Source organism: Geotrypetes seraphini, chromosome 2 (assembly GCF_902459505.1).
Source record: "Geotrypetes seraphini chromosome 2, aGeoSer1.1, whole genome shotgun sequence".
Lineage (NCBI taxonomy): Eukaryota > Metazoa > Chordata > Amphibia > Gymnophiona > Dermophiidae > Geotrypetes > Geotrypetes seraphini.
The window spans coordinates 413,983,275-414,002,139 of NC_047085.1; the positions used below are offsets into that span (position 1 = coordinate 413,983,275).

At 45.0% G+C, this 18,865-nt stretch overlaps 1 protein-coding gene across 6 annotated transcripts in view; it reads left to right on the forward strand.

The window, feature by feature from the left end:
• ASNS (asparagine synthetase (glutamine-hydrolyzing)) overlaps nucleotides 1-18,865 on the forward strand; it is a 213,017-nt gene that overhangs the window by 98,462 nt on the left and 95,690 nt on the right. For all 6 annotated transcript variants that reach the window (XM_033931030.1, XM_033931033.1, XM_033931032.1 and 3 more), the window contains one exon: nucleotides 9,853-10,038. In XM_033931030.1, the coding sequence (XP_033786921.1) occupies nucleotides 9,853-10,038 (186 nt within the window). The remainder of the gene's footprint in view (nucleotides 1-9,852; nucleotides 10,039-18,865) is intronic.

An 18,865-nucleotide genomic window follows, 5' to 3' on the forward strand; every position in this document is an offset into this window, starting at 1 on the left:
TGAGACTGTTCCCTTCCACCTTTATCCTATGCCCCTCATTTCAGAGCTTTCTTTCAATTGACTCGCCTCCTGTGCATTTATGTCACAGTGGTATTTAAGGCTCTCATTAACTAAACAGCAGTAAATGTTTCTACCGTGGCCCAGGGTGCTACATGTTCTGACTCTCATAGGAATTCTATGAGCGTCTAAGCATTTAGTGCTCCAGGTCTTGGTAGAAACCTTTATTGTGGCTTAGTAAAAGGGGGAGGGGAATATCTCTATATCTCCCCCTTCCTCCTTTCTTCGAAAGTATACATATTGAGACCTTCAATTCTGTCCTTATAATGCTTTATGATGAAGACCACTGACCATTTTAGTAGCCACCCTCTGGACTGAGGTGCAGTCATAAGAACATAAGAATTGCTGCTGCTGGGTCAGATCAGTGGTCCATTGTGCACAGCAGTCTGCCCACACGGGCCCTCTGGTCAAAGACCAGCGCCCTAACTGAGACTAGCCCTACCTGCGCACGTTCTGGTTCAGCAGGAATTTGTCTAACTTTGTCTTAAATCCCTGGAGGGTGTTTTCCCCCTATGACTCTCTGGGTGAAGAAGAACTTCCTTTTGTTCATACGGAATTTATCCCCTTTCAATTTTGGAGAGCACCCTCTCGTTCTCCCTACCTTGGAGAGGGTGAACAACCTGTCCTTATCTACTAAGTCTATTCCCTTCAGTACCTTGAATGTTTCGATCATGTCCCCTCTCATTCTCCTCTGTTCGAGGGAGAAGAGGCCCAGTTTCTTTAATCTTTCGCTGTACGGCAGCTCCTCCAACCACTTAACCATCTTAGTCGCTCTTCTCTGGACACTTTTGAGTAGTATCGTGTCTTTCTTCATGTACGGTGACAGGTGCTGGACACAGTACTCCAGGTGAGGGTGCACCATGTCCCGGTACAGCTGCATGATAACCTCCGATCTGTTCGTGATCCCCTTCTTTATCATTCCTAGCATTCTGTTCGCCCTTTTGGCCGCCGCACATTGCATGGACGGCTTCATCAACTGTCGATCAGAACTCCCAAGTCTCTTTCCTGGGAGGTCTCTCCAAGTACCGCCTCGGATATCCTGTATTTGTGCATGAGATTTTTGTTACCGACATGCATCACTTTACACTTATCCACGTTGAACCTCATCTGCCATGTTGATGCCCATTCCTCGAGCCTGATTATGTCACGTTGCAGATCTTCACAATCCCCCTGTGTCTTTTGAATTGTACATAGTACTCTAAATGAGGTCTCACCTAAGACTTATCCAGAGGCATTATCACCTGCTGGCCATTCATCTCCCTATGCACCCAAGCATCATTCTGGCTTTTGCTGATGCTTTTTCTGTCTCTTTAGACACCTTAAGATCATCACACTTGATCACCCCAAGTTCCACTCCTCTTTTGTACCCAGACTACTTCATCCCTAAATTGTACTGCTCTCTCAGGATTTTGTAGTCCAAGTGCATGACCATGCATTTTTTAGCATTAAAGTTTAGCTGCCTAATTCTAGACCATTCTTCAAGCCCTTCCACAATAGCGCTTACAAAAATGTTAAAAAGAACTAGTCTTTGCAGAACACCCTTTCCTCAGAGCATGCTCCATTTACTACTGTCCCATCCATTCAACCTGTTACTACCCTGTCAGTCACTTTAGGGCCCATACTGAGCACATGCTTTTTATATATAAGTTATCTATGTGAAACTGTGAAAGATTTAGCTAAAATCTAAGTATACCACATCTAGCGCTTTCCCTAGATCCAACTCTCTTGTCACCCAGTCAAAGAAATTAATCAGATTTATTTGACAAGACCTGCCTCTAGTAAACCTCGGGTCCTATAATCCATTAGATTCCAGAAACCTCACTACTCTGTTTTAGAAACATTTCTATTACCAAAATTTAGTTACCACAGAGATCAGACTAACCTGCCTATAGTTCCCAGCTTTCTCATTCTGCTTTTGTGGAGATGGGCACACCTGCCCTTCTCCAGTCTTCTGGGACCACTCTTGACTTTAAAGAAGTATTGAAAAGTCAGCCAGCAGAGCAACTAGAACTTCTCTAAGTTTCTTTAGTACCTTCGGATGTATCCCCTTTGATCCCATCACTTTGTCCGTCTTTAGCCAGCTCCTCATGAACCCAGTCCCCTGAAAATCATTAAGGGTTTACCATTCGTACCATATATACTTGAATATAAACCAACCCAAATATAAACCGAATAACCTTTTTTCTCCCCAAAAAGGAGGGGGTTAATATTCAAGTGCAATGTCGTGCTTTGCCCTGCCAGGCTCTGTACTCTATTCTCCCTCCCTCCCTCACTGCTCTGCACTGTTACCTTTTCCACAAAAATACCTGTTTTCTCTCTTTAATGGCTCCATGTCTCTGTTTACTCCCTTTGTAAAGAGTTAAAAGATTGCTACATGGAGCTAGACCCTGCCTTCCTACCTATATAGTACACAGTAACTGTTAGCTTGTCAAACGAGAGCCTCTCCAGTAAGGTCTGATGAAGAACAGGAGCCAGCATTATTTATAAAATAAAATACCGGGTTTAGCTTAAGTCCATTTGTTCAAAATGTTTCTGTACCTACTCAGAAGTTTGCTGAGTCTTCATTTGCAATAACCCATTTTATAAACCACCACATTATCTAGGGTTACCAGATTTTCTGTTTGGAAAATCCGAACTCCTAGGCTCTGCATCAAGCCTTCTCACTTACTCCCTCTCCTGCTCTGACAGTCTCTGCACCCAGCCACACTGTCTCCCTACCAGGTTCTGTACCTTGTCCCCCCTCCCTTCCAATGACATGTAGGCCTCCACCGGGCCTGCTGTGAGACCTGGTGGTCCAGCAGTGGGCGGAACAAGAGGGATCCCTCTTTGCTTCTTGTCCCAGCCGATTCTAAGAATTTTTACCTACCTCCCCCTCTTATCTTTAGTATCCCTGGTGGTCCAGCAGTGAACCGTGGCAGGAGCGACCTTCCTTTGCTCCTACCAGTGCAAATCCACTAGCTGATTGGCTGCCGTGAGTTCGCGGTCTGCAAGAACTTGCAGCAGCCAATCAGCCAGCGGCTCTATGTGGGCAGGAGCGAAAGAAGGTCGCTCTTGCTGCGGTTCACTACTGGACCACCAGGGATACTAAAAGGTAAGCAGGGAAGGCAGGAAGGAGGTAAAAATTCTTAGAATCAGCTGGTGGACCACCAGGTTTCACAACAGGCCAGGCAGAGGCCTGCAAAAGGTTCGGGAGGAGGGTGGGTCAGCGCTGACCCGAATATAAACTGAGACCCCCATTTTTAGGCCCAAAAATCAGTTTATATTCAAATATATATGGTATTTGTGTTTGTCTTCTATAGTTCTGCTCTGCTCCTGGCCCTTCATTTGTGAAACAGAAATATTTGTTAAGCAATTCCGCCTTATCCTTCAGACCTCTACTCAGTAGTCCACTTATATAGCCACTTCAATGGCCTCTTTTTGTCAAGGTCCCAGACAGAGATTTGGTATGGGTTGGTTATTTTAAGGAGTGTTTAGTACATTTTTATAGCCATGCTATTCGAGTTTATTCAGATACTTCTACTAGAACTCAAGAATTTAGGAGAGAGTTTCCGAGACCCAACATTACTGCTTTGTGTGCTGCCATACCTAGTGCTTCTCTGTGCTTGGATGCCCAGTGATAAGGCAACTCATGGCAGATTTATCTTTGCACATCTACTGGGTGCCTTTAGGAAAACATTAAAAACCCATTTATTTGACAAACAAGAATGCTGTTTTTGATATTATAACGAGGTGTTTCGGTTCTTATTATTTTTAATACATGTTTTAATCTTTTAATTTTTTGCAATATTTTATTATGTAATACTAGATTTACGTATGCAGTTTGTGTGTTTTGAAATTGTATCATGTGATGAAATGTCTCAGCTTTTTCCTGTTGTGAACCGCCCAGAACTACTGGTAGGGCGGTATATAAGAAAATAAATTATTATTATTATTATATGTAGTCAATATATCAACAAATTATAATTCAATGGAGCAAGAGTTATGCAAATTCCTGGGTGTTAAAGTCCTCTGTGCAGCAAGCTTCTGGCATTCCCAGAGTTCAAGAAGCAATGCTTCACTCTTACTACCGTATTTTCGCGGATATAACGCGCGCGTTATACGTGATTTTACGTACCGCGCATACCCCTCGCGCGTTATATGCCTGAGCGCGGTATACAAAAGTTTTTAAACATAGTTCCCACCCCGCCCGACGCCCGAATCACCCCCCCAGCAGGACCGCTCGCACCCCCACCCCGAACGACCGCTCGCACGCGCTCCCACCCGCACCCGCATCCACGATCGGAGCAAGAGGGAGCCCAAGCCCTCTTGCCCGGCCGACTCCCCGACGTCCGATACATCCCCCCCCCGGCAGGACCACTCGCACCCTCACCCCGAAGGACCGCCGACTCCCCAAAAATATCGGGCCAGGAGGGAGCCCAAACCCTCCTGGCCACGGCGACCCCCTAACCCCACCCCGCACTACATTACGGGCAGGAGGGATCCCAGGCCCTCCTGCCCTCGACGCAAACCCCCCTCCCTCCAACGACCGCCCCCCCCCCAAGAACCTCCGACCGACCCGCGACCCCCCTGGCCGACCCCCCCACCCCCCTTCCCCGTACCTTTGGAAGTTGGCCGGACAGACGGGAGCCAAACCCGCCTGTCCGGCAGGCAGCCAACGAAGGAATGAGGCCGGATTGGCCCATCCGTCCTAAAGCTCCGCCTACTGGTGGGGCCTAAGGCGCGTGGGCCAATCAGAATAGGCCCTGGAGCCTTAGGTCCCACCTGGGGGCGCGGCCTGAGGCACATGGGCCAAACCCGACCATGTGTCTCAGGCCGCGCCCCCAGGTGGGACCTAAGGCTCCAGGGCCTATTCTGATTGGCCCACGCGCCTTAGGCCCCACCAGTAGGCGGAGCTTTAGGACGGATGGGCCAATCCGGCCTCATTCCTTCGTTGGCTGCCTGCCGGACAGGCGGGTTTGGCTCCCGTCTGTCCGGCCAACTTCCAAAGGTACGGGGAAGGGGGGTGGGGGGGTCGGCCAGGGGGGTCGCGGGTCGGTCGGAGGTTCTTGGGGGGGGGCGGTCGTTGGAGGGAGGGGGGTTTGCGTCGAGGGCAGGAGGGCCTGGGATCCCTCCTGCCCGTAATGTAGTGCGGGGTGGGGTTAGGGGGTCGCCGTGGCCAGGAGGGTTTGGGCTCCCTCCTGGCCCAACTACACAAAGTACGGGGAAGGCGGGTGGGGGTGTCGTGGGGGTCGGCCAGGGGGGGCGCGGGTCGGCTGGGGGACGGGCGGAGGTTCTTGGGGGGGGGGGGGGTCGTTGGGGGGAGGGGGTTTGCGTCGAGGGCGGGAGGGCCTGGGATCCCTCCTGCCCGTAATGTAGTGCGGGGTGGGGTTAGGGGGTCGCCGTGGCCAGGAGGATTTGGGCTCCCTCCTGGCCCAATATTGTCGGGGAGTCGGCGGTCCTTCGGGGTGGGGGTGCGAGTGGTCCTGCCGAGGGGGGAGAAGAATCGGACGTCGAGGGGGGGGCATCAGGCTTTCAGAATGGGGACAGGACTTCAAGGGGGGACAGGCAGATCTTCAAGGGGGACAGGCAGACCTTCAAGGGGGACAGGACTTCAAGGGGGGACAGGCAGACCTTCAAGGGGGGACAGGACTTCAAGGGGGACAGGCACGGAGAGGCGGGGCAGTGCACCGAAAGTCAGGGCGGGTGAACGGTGAGTCGGGGCAACCAGAGGAGAGTCGGGGCAGTGCACCGAAAGTCAGGGTGAGTCGGGGCAACCAGAGGAGAGTCGGGGCAGTGCACCGAAAGTCAGGGTGAGTCGGGGCAACCAGATGAGAGTCGGGGAGGGCGAAAGGAGAGTCGGGGTGGCCAGAGGAGAGTCGGGGAGAGCGAAAGGAGAGTCGGGGTGGCCAGAGGAGAGTCGGGCAGCATGCGCGTTATATGCCTGAGCGCGGTATAGAAAAGTTTTTGTACATATCATCGTGATTTCTGCGCGCTATACCCCTGTGCGCGTTTTACAATGGTGCGCGTTATATCCGCGAAAATACGGTAATTGTGCTGGTCAAGCTAAACAAGCAGTAATATTCAGTTCTTTTCTAAGTCCCTAATCCTAGGCTTTCTAGCCCTAAACAGAAAGTGCAACAATAAGGCTACCAAAAGTCTTCAGCCAGCCAATAAGTGAGTGGCTGAGAAACAACCCCTGGCTTTTAAAATTTGCAGTCAACTGTGCTTAGGGTTTCTATCTTCCATAGTTTAAACCAAAGGTGTCCAACATTTTGGCTTCCCTGGGCCGCATTGGCCGAAAAAAAATTTTCTGGGGCTGTACAAACGCTGCAGCAAGACAGAGGAGGGAGCCGGCAAGACGGTAAACACACGGGGGCAGCAGAGGGAAACACTGCATCGCCCTTGACCGGGGCCGCACAAAATACTTCACAGGGCCCTGGTTTAAACAATGTCCTCTTTTCAATACTATTTTAAACACACTATGGGACTCATTTTCAAAACATTTAGGTTTGGTAGTGTGTGTGTCTAGGTGCTTTGAAAATGAGCCTCATATCTTCCTTTCAAAATCCAAGAATGTTACCTTTTCCACAAAAATACCTGTTTTCTCTCTTTAATGGCTCCATGTCTCTGTTTACTCCCTTTTGTAAAGAGTTAAAAGATTGCTACATGGAGCTAGACCAGTGGTCTCAAACTCAAACCCTTTGCAGGGCCACATTTTGGATTTGTAGGTATTTGGAGGGCCTCAGAAAAAAAATAGTTAATGTCTTATTAAAGAAACTAGTCGTTAAGCCCGTTACATTAACGGGTGCTAGAATTTATGTCTGTCTGTATTTTTCTTTCTGTCTCTTTCCTCCCTCCATTTCCCTGTGTAGCGCTGTCTCTGCTTTCTTCCTCAGTCTGCACTCTCAAGCTGTAACATTACTGCTTAGCTTTTTCTCCCTGCAAGCATCTCTGCTCTCTTTCTCATCCCCAGTCTCTTTGCTATTTTTCTCTTCTTGCAGGGGTCTCTGCTCTCCTTTCTCTATATGTTCCTGATTCCTGCAAACTTCTGTTTTCTCTGTATGCTCTTGATCCTGTGTTTCCCTGTAGGTGTCTTTTCCCTTTTTTTTTTTTTTTTTTAATTCCTTCTTCATGTATGGTTGATTTATTAAAAGTTTTTTTATTTTTCCTATTTGTTGCATGCCTGTCTCCTTGGCCGCTGTATGTTTCTAATTTTTTGCTTTGTGTGTTTGTTTGTGTTTTTTTGCTGATTGTCTACTTGGTCGCTGTCAGTCTGTCTGTCTCATCGGCTGCTGTATGTCTGTATGCCTTTTTTTCAGTCTAACTCCTTGGCCACTGTATGTCTGGAAGGTTTTTTTTCCTGAATTTATCCTTGGGCATTGTAATTTTTATTTTTTTCTGTTTGTCTCCTTGGCTGTTTGTATTTTTTTGCTGTCTCTCTGTCTGTCTACTTGGACGCTATATGTAAGTATGTCTGTCTCCTTGGCTGCTGTATGTCTGTTTGTCATTTTTTTTCCTGTGTCTCTCTCTCCTTGTCCTCTGTGTTTTGTTATTTTTTCAATCTGTGTCTTTAGCCCCCTGTCCTTCTGTGAGTGTCTGTGTCACTCTCTCTCCTTGTCCTCTGTGTTTTGTTATTTTTTCAATCTGTGTCTTTAGCCCCCTGTCTTTCTGTGACTGTCTGTGTGTCTCTCTCTACTTGTGCACTGTTGTTTGTTTGTTTTTTTCAATCTCTCTTTAGCTCCTGATCCCCTCTCACTGACCCTTGCGCGACTGCATGTAATTCCGGTTAGGTTTCCATGGCAACCCTGTTCGCGGGTCTGTGAGTGTAGGGCCGTTTTGTCGGGTCTGGCGGCGCCGGGTTGGGAAGAGTCCTGGCTCCTTTTTTGGTTTGGGCCCGTGCAGAGGGGCTCAACAGCGCACAACCACCTTTCCTTCCCTCCCTCCATCAGGTGCAGTGCAGCTCCACCAATGTTAAAAGCAGCCGCGTCGAAATCGGAGCCCTGCCACTGCCGTAGCACTTTCCCCTCTGCCTTAGTCCCGCCCCTTCTCTGACATATGGGACCGCGGCAGAAGGAACTTGTTACGGTGGCGGCAGGGCTCCAATTTCAAAGCAGCTGCTTTTAACATAGGCGGAGCTGAACTGTACCTGATGGAGGAAGGGAAGGAACGGTGGGGCAAATTTGGTCAACGGCAGGAATTGTTTGGCGGACCAAGCACCGTGAAACCGTGAGGAAGGCCGCCGCAGCCTCGCAGCTAGGTAGGGGGACAACAATGGCGCTTATGCTCAAGCCCCCGCCGCAGCTCCTCTCTCGATCCTGGTGCGGTTCGAGAGAGGATTCGTGGCGGCGGCTTGAGCATAAGCGCCATTGTTGTCCAAGTTGCCGAGTTTGGTGACGTAAATCCGCGCATGCGCACTAAAAAAAATGCGACGGATCAGGGAACACGTTTTTTTTTAGTGCACATGCGCGTCCTACCATTTTATTATATTAGATGACAATTTTGCAAGAGGTAAAACTCTTTATAGTTTATTAATCTTTCCTTTTAGCTAAGTCTTAATAATAATATTGTAATTTATAGCTAAAGAGACATATGATGAAGAAACTGTTTTATTTTACTTTTGTGATTATGAGAAACATACCGAGGGCCTCAAAATAGTACCTGGAGGGCCGCATGTGGTCCCCGGGCCGCAAGTTTGAGACCACTGAACTAGACTCTGCCTTCCTACCTATCTAGTACACAGTAACTGTTAGCTTGTAAAACGAGAGCCTCTCCAGTAAGGTCTGATGAAGAACAGGAGCCAGCATTATTTATAAAATAAAATACCGGGTTTAGCTTAAGTCCATTTGTTCAAAATGTTTCTGTACCTACTCAGAGGTTTGCTGAGTCTTCATTTGCAATAACCCATTTTATAAACCACCACGTTATCTAGGGTTACCAGATTTTCCATTTGGAAAATCCGAACTCCTAGACCTGCCTACAAGCCTGCCCAGTTCCACCTATCCTCGCCCCATCATGCCCCAGTCCCACCTTAGCCCCGCCCCCCGCTGCCTGCTCTTGTCGGGCAGGAGGACATCCGTGCATGCACGGATGCCTTCCTGCCCGATGGCAATTTGATAGAAGCTTTTCAAAACCCAGACAAAGTGTCGGGTTTTAAAAAGCCATCCGGAGAAATCCGGAGGACATGTCTGGACAAATCCGGACGTCTGGTAACCCTAACACTAGTCCAGGGGCCAAAAGTCATAGTATCTTTAAGAATCTGGTCTGCATGAACCTTAGGTTTGGCTATAAGCTTTGAGTGCTTTATTTGCAGTATCCCCACCCCTAGGTGGTTTAAGATACAAAAGTTGGGCATGGTGGTCAAAACTAGGTCTCTTATACAGCTCTCCCTCTGGATTCGCAGTTTCCCTATTTGTGAATTGAATTATTCAAGATTTTTTTTTCTTCTTTTTGCAGGCTGTCCGAACCTCCCCAGACCTTACCTGGTGGTCTAGTGGTGACACGGGACAGGAGCGATCTTCCTATGCTCCTGCCCTGTACAGAGCCGTCATCAAAATGGCTGCTGTGAGTTCCCGTTGTAGGGACAGCTACAAAACTCGCGGGGACAGGACAGGGAAATTGAGTTCCTGCGGGAACGGGGAAAATTTGTCCCCATGTCCAACCCTGAATTCTCTTTTCCTTCTCTTAAAATTTTATTAATTAAAAATACTTTACCAATTAAGGGGGAAAAGCTCAATTGTTTAATCTCTAGAATTATTGTAGTATGGCCCAAGGTTATGAAAGCTTTGAGACTCTTAAGCTTATTTCTCATCTTTACAGGTCTTATCAATCTAAAACATTCCACATCTTCAAGTCCCAAAGTGGAGCCCTTTCTTCCAGGACATTATGAGATATTTGATTTAAAGCCAAATGGCAAAGTTGCATCGATGGAACTTGTAAAATACCACAACTTTAGAGATGAACCACTGCATGTAGCCTATGATTCACTGGAAATATCAACCTCAGGTAAGATAGAGAACAGCTATTTGATTTTAAATTGTTTCTGATATTTTGTTCCTACTGCAATATTAATTTAAGCAAGCAGGCTCTTTGTTTTAAATATTTCTTCCTTTTTGCTGAAGGCTTCTTTCTGAAATAATGCCCTTGTGGGTCAATTCTATGCCCTATTTCAGTTTATATTAGGTGCATTAATCTGTTTTTTTCCTTCAGTTTCTTAGCCTTTGGCATTAATTGGGACTTATCCCACTATGCAGTATTATCTTAAAGATTATTGTCTATCCTATTACAGATTGTGTTTCACCCCCCTTCCCATATGTGTTAAAACATTTTTATTTTTATTTTTGTTAATGTCCATGTCTCCCTATTGATTTTAATATTTTATACTGTACCTCCTTTTGTTCACCGCTTAGTCAATTTTATTTTAAGTGGTATATCAAATTTTAAAGAAACTCGAAACTACAATATTATAGAATGGTTATGATTCTGATTTTCCTTTATCATCTATGGTAAGCCACCTCCATATGTCTGACTTACACAGAACAGTAATTCAAGCAGCTCTATGGCTGTCAGGCACAAGCCCTTTATGGAGTTCCCTTGACTAAAACTAACTGGAGGAGAAAAGTTGTAGACTTGGGACTCTAATGGCACAAGTCCTTCCCTTCTATTCTAAGTGACTAAAATTACTACCTACATTGGACTTTGCCTTTTCAGCTAGTAGAGAATTTGTAGTGAGCTTTATATGGGAAACCAGACAGTCTTTTTGTAGTGTATATAATTATATAAACTGCACCAACTAGATTTCATTGTAAAATCTTGAGTGATTCAGTCCATTTTTTTCTGCTGTATTGAGCTGTAATTGGAGAAGTCAGAAGTAGCAAAGAGGAACCCATGATGAAAGTTACATGATGCAAGGTTCCACACCAAGTGTTGCCCCCAAGAAAAAGATCTAGGTATCATTGATGATTCATTGAAACCCTCAGCTCATTGTGCAGTAGCAGCTAAGAAAGCAAATAGAATGTTAGGAATTATTAGTAAAGGAATGGAAAGCAAAACTGAGAATATTATAATGCCTTTGTGTCACTGCATACTGTGTGCAATTCTGGTCACCGCATCTCTAAAAAGATATAGCAAATGTTACACCTATCTTCAAGAAGGGAACCAGAGGCGACCTCAGCTTGACCTCAGTTCCGGGGAAGATGGCCGAATCATTGATCAAGAACAGTATCAGTGAGCACATAGAAAAAAAATAAGCTGATGAGAACAAGCCAGCATGGTTTCTGTACTGGAAGATCTTGCCAAACAAACCTACTGCACTTCTTCGAGGGGATAAGCGGACATTTGGACAAAGGTGACCCCATAGATATAGTATACCTAGACTTCCAGAAAGCCTTTGACTAGGTACCTCATGAGCGCCTTCTAAGGAAACTGTGGAACCACGGGGTGGAAGAGGACATACACAGATGGATCAAAAACTGGCTGGCAAACAGGAAACAGAGGGTAGGAGTAAAGGGACACTATTCTGACTGGAAAGGGGTCACAAGTGGCGACACACAAGGGTCAGTGCTGGGACCGCTGCTATTCAATATATTTATTAACGACTTGGAAACAGGGACAAAGTGTGAAGTTATAAAATTTGCGGATGACACAAAACTCTCCGGTAAGGTTAGATCTGTAGAGGAATGTAAAAAACTCCAAAGGGACCTGGACAAACTGAGTGAGTGGGCAGATAAATATTTAAATATCAGCAGCAGTGGAGATCAACTGCTTTTACACCTAAGCAGCAACGAGACCAGCCACAACCACCGAGAGCACACAGACCCGATCCTACCAAGAGTGTGAACTCTTCCCCCCATGCAATCCGCTAAGAAGATCGACTGTCGGCTCCGGGCGGCTTTCCCGCAGAGGAGAGAATCCTGCATTCACCGTGGGCAGCCTCCTTGGAGCGGATGGGGCACGGGCAGTGTGTCTGGGAGGGAATGCATGGATGGGAGAACATCGCAGGGGAGGAGACATAGGCATCTTGGGACTGTCTGCCAAGTCTCTTCCCTGAAGAAGCCCTTTCTGGAAACGTCAATCGCTCCTCCTAAACTTACTTGCTCCACTTCATCACTGACGCTGAAACCGTGGATTGAAGACAAAGTTTTATTTTATTTTTCTTTCCAGCTTATGATTTATCTTTAATCTTATCTATTGTTTTGCCTTTTGCCTTTGTTTTGTTCTATTTCTGTCATTTAAATTTCTCCAGAATTCTACTGTTCAACGGCTCCCCCTTCTGCTTCTATTCCTTTCTCTCCTCTCTTCTACCTTCCAAAGTATTTAGATCAATGCTGTCTTGTTAAAATGTTTATTTTATTTTTATTTTTCCTCTAACTCTACTTTTCACTTCTCTATTACCCTCCAGGTACTTTAGTTAGATTGTGAGCCTTCGGGACAGTAAGGGAATTTTTCAAGTACCTTTCTTATTTCTAATCTTAATGTATATTTTCTGTAAACCGCTTAGAACCTAACGGATGTAGCGGTATATAAGAAATAAATTACATTACATTACATTACATAAATGGCAGATGAGTTTTAATGTGGAGAAATGTAAAGTTATGCACATAGGGAAAGGGAACCTGATGTACAACTACACGATGGGGGGGATGACATTGGGAAAAGGCAACCTAGAAAAGGACTTGGGGGTTTTGGTGGATAAAACAATGAAACCGGCAGCACAATGCGCAGCGGCCTCAAAAAAAGCGAACAGAATGTTGGGCATTATCAAAAAAGGTATCACTACCAGAACCAAGGAAGTTATCCTCCCGCTGTACAGGGCAATGGTGTGACCGCATCTGGAGTACTGCGTCCTGTACTGGTCGCCGTACCTAAAGAAAGATATGGCGATACTCGAGAGGGTCCAGAGAAGAGCGACAAAAATGATAAAAGGCATGGAAAATCTCTCGTATGCTGAGAGGCTGGAGAAGTTGGGGCTCTTTTTCCTGGAAAAGCGGAGACTTAGAGGGGATATGATAGAAACTTATAAGATCATGAAGGGTATAGTGAAGGTAGAGAGAGACAGATTCTTCAGACTGGCGGGGGCAACAAAAACTAGAGGACACTCTAAAAAATTGACAGGAGATAGGTTCAGAACAAATGCTAGGAAGTTCTTCTTCACCCAGAGGGTGGTGGACACCTGGAATGCGCTTCCAGAGGGGGTAGTTGAGCAGTGTACAGTTTTGGGTTTCAAAAAGGGATTGGACGAGTTCCTAAAGGGTAAGGGAATCCAGGGGTACAATTAGAGGGTTACTATACAAGACAAAATGCTCTTGAGTAATAGATCACTACAGGTCATTGACCTGGGGGGCCACCGCGGGAGCGGACTGCTGGGCATGATGGACCTATGGTCTGACTCGGCAGAAGCAATGCTTATGTGCTTATGCTTATGTGCTTATATAGAATTGGAAGAGGTGGAGAGAAGGGCAACCCAAATGACTAAAGAGGCTAGGGATCTTCAGCATGCAGAAGAGACAGCTTAGGGGAGGAGATAGAGGTCTGTAAAACACTGAGTGGAGAGGAATGGGTCATGAATTGCTTGTGTACCTTTCCCCAAAATACAAGAACTAGGAAGCTGCTAAGTTGCAAATTTAAAACAAACTGGAGAAACTATTTCTTCACTCAATTTATAATTAAACTCTGGAATTCGTTGCCAGAGAATGTGGTAAAAGCAGTTAGCTTAGCAGAGTTTAAAATGATTTGGATAATTTCCTAAAATAAAAGTCCATAGGCAGTGGTGTAGCTAGGGTGAGAGATGCCCGAGTTGGTGGCACCTCTCCTCCACCCACTTCTCTGTCCCCTGCTCCTTCCCTGCCCTCTCCCCCCCCCACCGCGCACCCCTTCCCTTCCCCTGTACCTTTTTAACTTTCCTGGCACAAGCAGCATCACTGATTTGCTGCCCGCATTGGCTCTCCCTCTGACGTCACTTGCTAGGCGCGGGACCCAGAAATGATGTTGGGGGGTGAGCCAGTGCTGTCGTGAGCAACAGGTTGAAGTTTCTGCTCATGCTGGCGAAGAGCTAGAGGTATGGTAAGGGGGAATTGAAGGCAAGCAAGTGGCGGAAGGAGCGGGGGAGTGGAGAGGAGGAGGGATGCCGGCGCCCCCACCAAGATAGTTCCTGGGACGGATCCCCACCCCACCCCACCCTTTACTATGCCACTGTCCAGAAGCCATTATTTAGATGAATGGGAAATTCTACTGCTTGTTTATAGAATAAGCAGTTCAAAAGAGAGCGACCAATAGGATAAAGGGGATGGAACTCCTCTCATATGAGGAAAGACTAAAATGGTTAGGGCTCTTCAGCTTGGAAAAGAGAAATGATTGAAGTCTACAAAATCCTGAGTGGAGTAGAATGGGTACAAGTGGATTGATTTTTCACTCCGTCAAAAATTACAAAGACTAGGGGACACTCAAAGTTACAGAGAAATACTTTTAAAACCAATAGGAAGAATTTTTTTTCATTCAGAGAATAGTTAAGCTCTGGAACACATTGCCAGAGGTTGTGGTAAGAGCAGATAGTGTAGCTGCTTTTAAGAAAGGTTTGGAAAAGTTCCTGGAGGAAAAGTCCATAGTCTGTTATTGAGAAAGACATGGGGGAAGCCACTGCTTGCCCTGGATCTGTAGCATGGAAAGTTGCTACTTTGAAATTCTAGAATCTTGCTACTCTTTGGGGATTCTGCATGGAATATTGCTACTCCTTGGGTTTTGACTAGTACTAGTGACCTGGATTGGCCACCGTGAGAATGGCTTGATGGACCATTGGTCTGACCCAGTAAGGCTATTCTTATGTTCTTATGTAAATCTGTTTATTCTTTTGGGATTTTGCCAGGTACAGGTTCTTGTAATCTGGGTTGGCAACTGTTGGAAAAAGGATATTATGTTTGATGGACCTAGCAACTTGTAAAGCACCAATATCTGTGTTATTCCCTCTATAGTCCCCTTGTAAATCTCTAACTGAACAGTTTGCATAGATTCACCTTTTGTCTTATGTGTCTGTCTTAATTAGATTGTAAGCTCTTTCAAGCAGAAGCTGCCTCTTGAATGCGTGCGTCTAGTAGCACTATAGAAATTATTTATTTATTAAAAAATTTATATACCACCTCTACTCTAAGAGGTTTCCATAAAATTAAACATTCATAATTACATCTCAATAACTTAAAACTAGCATTCCCAAGTGAAAACTAACAAACTTCACTCACTCCCTACAAACAGCCTATTCACAACATAGATGATCATAAAACTGTCGTCTTGCAGACTTCAGCAACCAATGCAGGAAATACTTATTTCATTAAGATCAAACATATCCTAAGCTGTATTGCCTCTATAGGTAGGCGTCAACAAACAATTTGGTCTTTAACAATTTCTTGAAATTGAGGCAGTCAGTATTCCAGAGAGAAATCCCAGCAGTTGAGAACATTCTTGATTTTGTGACCACATATCTCACTCCTTCTTCCATTTTCACTATTATTTTCATTCCACCTTCTGATCTCAAAGATCTGTTTGGTCTATAGACTTCCCATGGTGCTTGAAATCAGAAAGGGGCTGATCGATACAAAATCTGGTATACCAAAGATAACACCTTATAGTGCACCCGTTGTTACATAGATAACCAATGAAGTTGTTTCAGAATTGGAGTAATGTGTTTCATCTTTGGAATACCACTAATCAGTCTAGCTCAGGGGTGGGCAACTCCGGTCCTCGAGGGCCAGAATCCATTCGGGTTTTCAGGATTTCCCAATGACTATGCATTGAAAGCAGTGCATGCAAATATATCTCATGCATAGTCATTGGGGGAAATCCTGAAAATCCAACTGGATTCTAGCCCTCGAGGACTGGAGTTGCCCACCCTTGGTCTAGCTTGTGGATTCATTAGTAACTGTAGGGCTTTCAGCTTAGATTTTGTTAAGCCCAAATAGAGGGAGTTACAATAATCCAACTTAGGTAGAATTAGGCCTTGTACCACCGTTCTGAAATCATAGGGTGTTAACAGTGGTTTTAACCTATTCTCACCACCCAACTTCAATTCTTGGCAATGATTGGCTGGCCTGGAACTTCCTCTCTGACGTTAGAATTGACGTCGGGTGGCGAGAATTGGTTGGTTCTGCGCCTGGGAAGATAAGCAGGGAGAACTAAGACCTCGGCGCTGGCCTGTTCCCTGATTGCGGTGGCTTAGGGGAGAGCAGTGAGAAGGGAAGGGAAGCAGATTGGGGACCCCTGCTTTAGGCGAGCCGCGAGCCATTTGCCGACATTACCTCTAGAGAGATGCAAGTCCAATTACAGCAGTCGCGGTCTGTACGCAATTGTCCTTTCCACAATCGGAAAACTTGTGAAGTAGAGAGGACAGACCGCGGGCCGCAAAATAGTCCCTGGAAGGCCACAAGTTTGAGACCGCTGCTATATAGTGTACGTAATTGTGAATGATATTCAAAATCTGTTATCCCATTGTGAGCGCTGAATCTAAACAGATCCCCAAAATGTTCATCTACTTTTTCACTTCTTTCTTAGTGTCCAATACCTCAAGATAGTTCACCATATTGGTCTCTGCATATTGTCCCATTATCATGATCTCAGTCTTATTGACATTTAATTGTAAACCATGCTTTGACATCCATCCACGAACTTCCCACATGTATATGTCTTTTTTTTCTGTTCATCTATAAGGAAAAAAAAGTAGATTATTGTCAGCATATATTCTATACTAAATCTTCAGTTTCCGAAAAACCTATCTGAAAGTCAACATATAGATGTTAAAAAATAGCATGGACAATGCTTACCTCTGTGGTACTCCTCTCTTAATCATCATCCTCTCCGAGATATTTTGTCCACCTTTCACACAAAATGATCTTCCCGTTAGATATGAGCTAAGTCAATGAAGTACCATTCCCTGCATATCTAAGCTCTCCAATTTTGACAAAAGCACTGATAAATTGACTGTATCGAAAGCCCCAGATGCATCGATTTATTTATTTTAATTCCTATTCTGTTCTCCCGCTCAGAACAGATTACAACAAAGAACAAATTACAACAAAGAACATACACTGTAGCTTCAAGACTGGTTACAAAACATAATAATAATAATAATAATTTATTTTCTTGTATACTGCCCAACCAGTAGTTCTGGGCAGTTCACAACAGAAGAATACTGAGACATTTCAGCACATGGTACAGTTTCCTAGAACACACTATCTATGTACAATCTAGAATCACTAATAATAAAACCCTAAGTGTGCATGCGCACTCCTACCTGTGTGATCTGTGATCTGTAGCTCCATGGCCGGCAGAGAAATTGTAAAGTGTGTGGCAAATGCCTGTTCAGCATGTGCGCATGTTCAGAGCGTGCGCACATTCGGCGCATGTGCGCATGACTGTTTGCTATGAGTGGCAGTTTTAAGAGGAGGGCAGACGCAACAAAGAGCAGTTCGTGCCAGTGGGCCAGAAGTGACCAGGAAGCTGGGATGGAGGGAGGGTAAGAACAGCGGTTTGGGAGCAATAGAGGCAGGCAGGGGGCTGCTTTGGGTGGAGGGGTGCTGGGGGGTGGAGGGTGCTGGGGGACAGACAGCAATCATGCTTTGCTCTGGGAAGGGGGAAACAGAAGGGGGCCACAGAGCAGGCAGGCATGGCACAAAAGAGAAATACAGGCAGGCAGGGGGCCAGGGAGATACACAGACAGAAAGAATGACAGACAGACAGGGGGCCAGACAGACAGAAAGGAAGACAGACAGACAGACAGCGTCCAAGGAGAGAGAGACAAAGAAAAAAAGACAGACAAGACAGCGGCCAAGGAGAAAGAAAGACACACACATCTATTCTAGCACCCATTAATGTAACGGGCTTAAAGACTAGTTATATAATAAAAGTAATACAATTGTTAAAAACATTCAAGTACAATATTAAAAATTATTAAAAAATTAAAACATACTATGACAATAAGAATAGAAACAAAAGACCTCATTTAAATATATCAAAATTAATATTCTTATTTGTCAAATAAATAGGTCTTTAATGATTTCCTAAATGTGAAGTAAGAATTAGATTGAAGAATCATCGGACTTAGCCAGGAGTTCATCTTCCCAGTTTGATACTCTAAAGTCCTGTCTAAAAAGGTCTTAAAACGACAGGCCTTTGGAGTAGGGAAGATGAACTTTTCAGAATTTCTAGTTCCTTTTGTTGAGTAAGAAAGTTTCAGATAGGGGGACAAATATGAGGGAGATAATCCAAAAAGCACCTTATAACAAATGCATCCAAACTTAAAAAGCACTCTGGCCCCAAAAGGCAACCAATGCAACTTGGTATAAAAAGGACTAACATGATTATACTTTTTAAGATTAAAAATCAGGCAAACTGCAGCATTTTGCACCAACCGAAGTCTTAATATAATCTTTTTAGGTAACCCCAAATAAATTATATTACAATAGTCTAAAGTTGATAATATAATAGATTGAACCAGTAACCGAAAAGATTCGCTGTCAAAAAACTTTTTAATGGTTCTTAATTTCCATAAAAGCACATAACTTTTTAAATTAATAAATCTGTATGTTTTCTAAAAGTTAATGTGCGATCCAAAGTAACCCCCAGAATTTTCAAATTAGACGCTATCTCGAAATTTTGGCCCTTCAGTTGGATACTTTTTTCTTGAATTTTCTCATTAAGGTGTGCATAGGAGGAAAGATATAATGGAAAGTCTGAATGCTGGTTTCTATTCAACTGAAGAGGAAGGTCTTCACTGCTCTGTGGAATGCCATCAGTGAGTTCTGCATTCTTGTCTGTGTAGGCAGCTATTTCCATAGCCAAGGGATAAAGT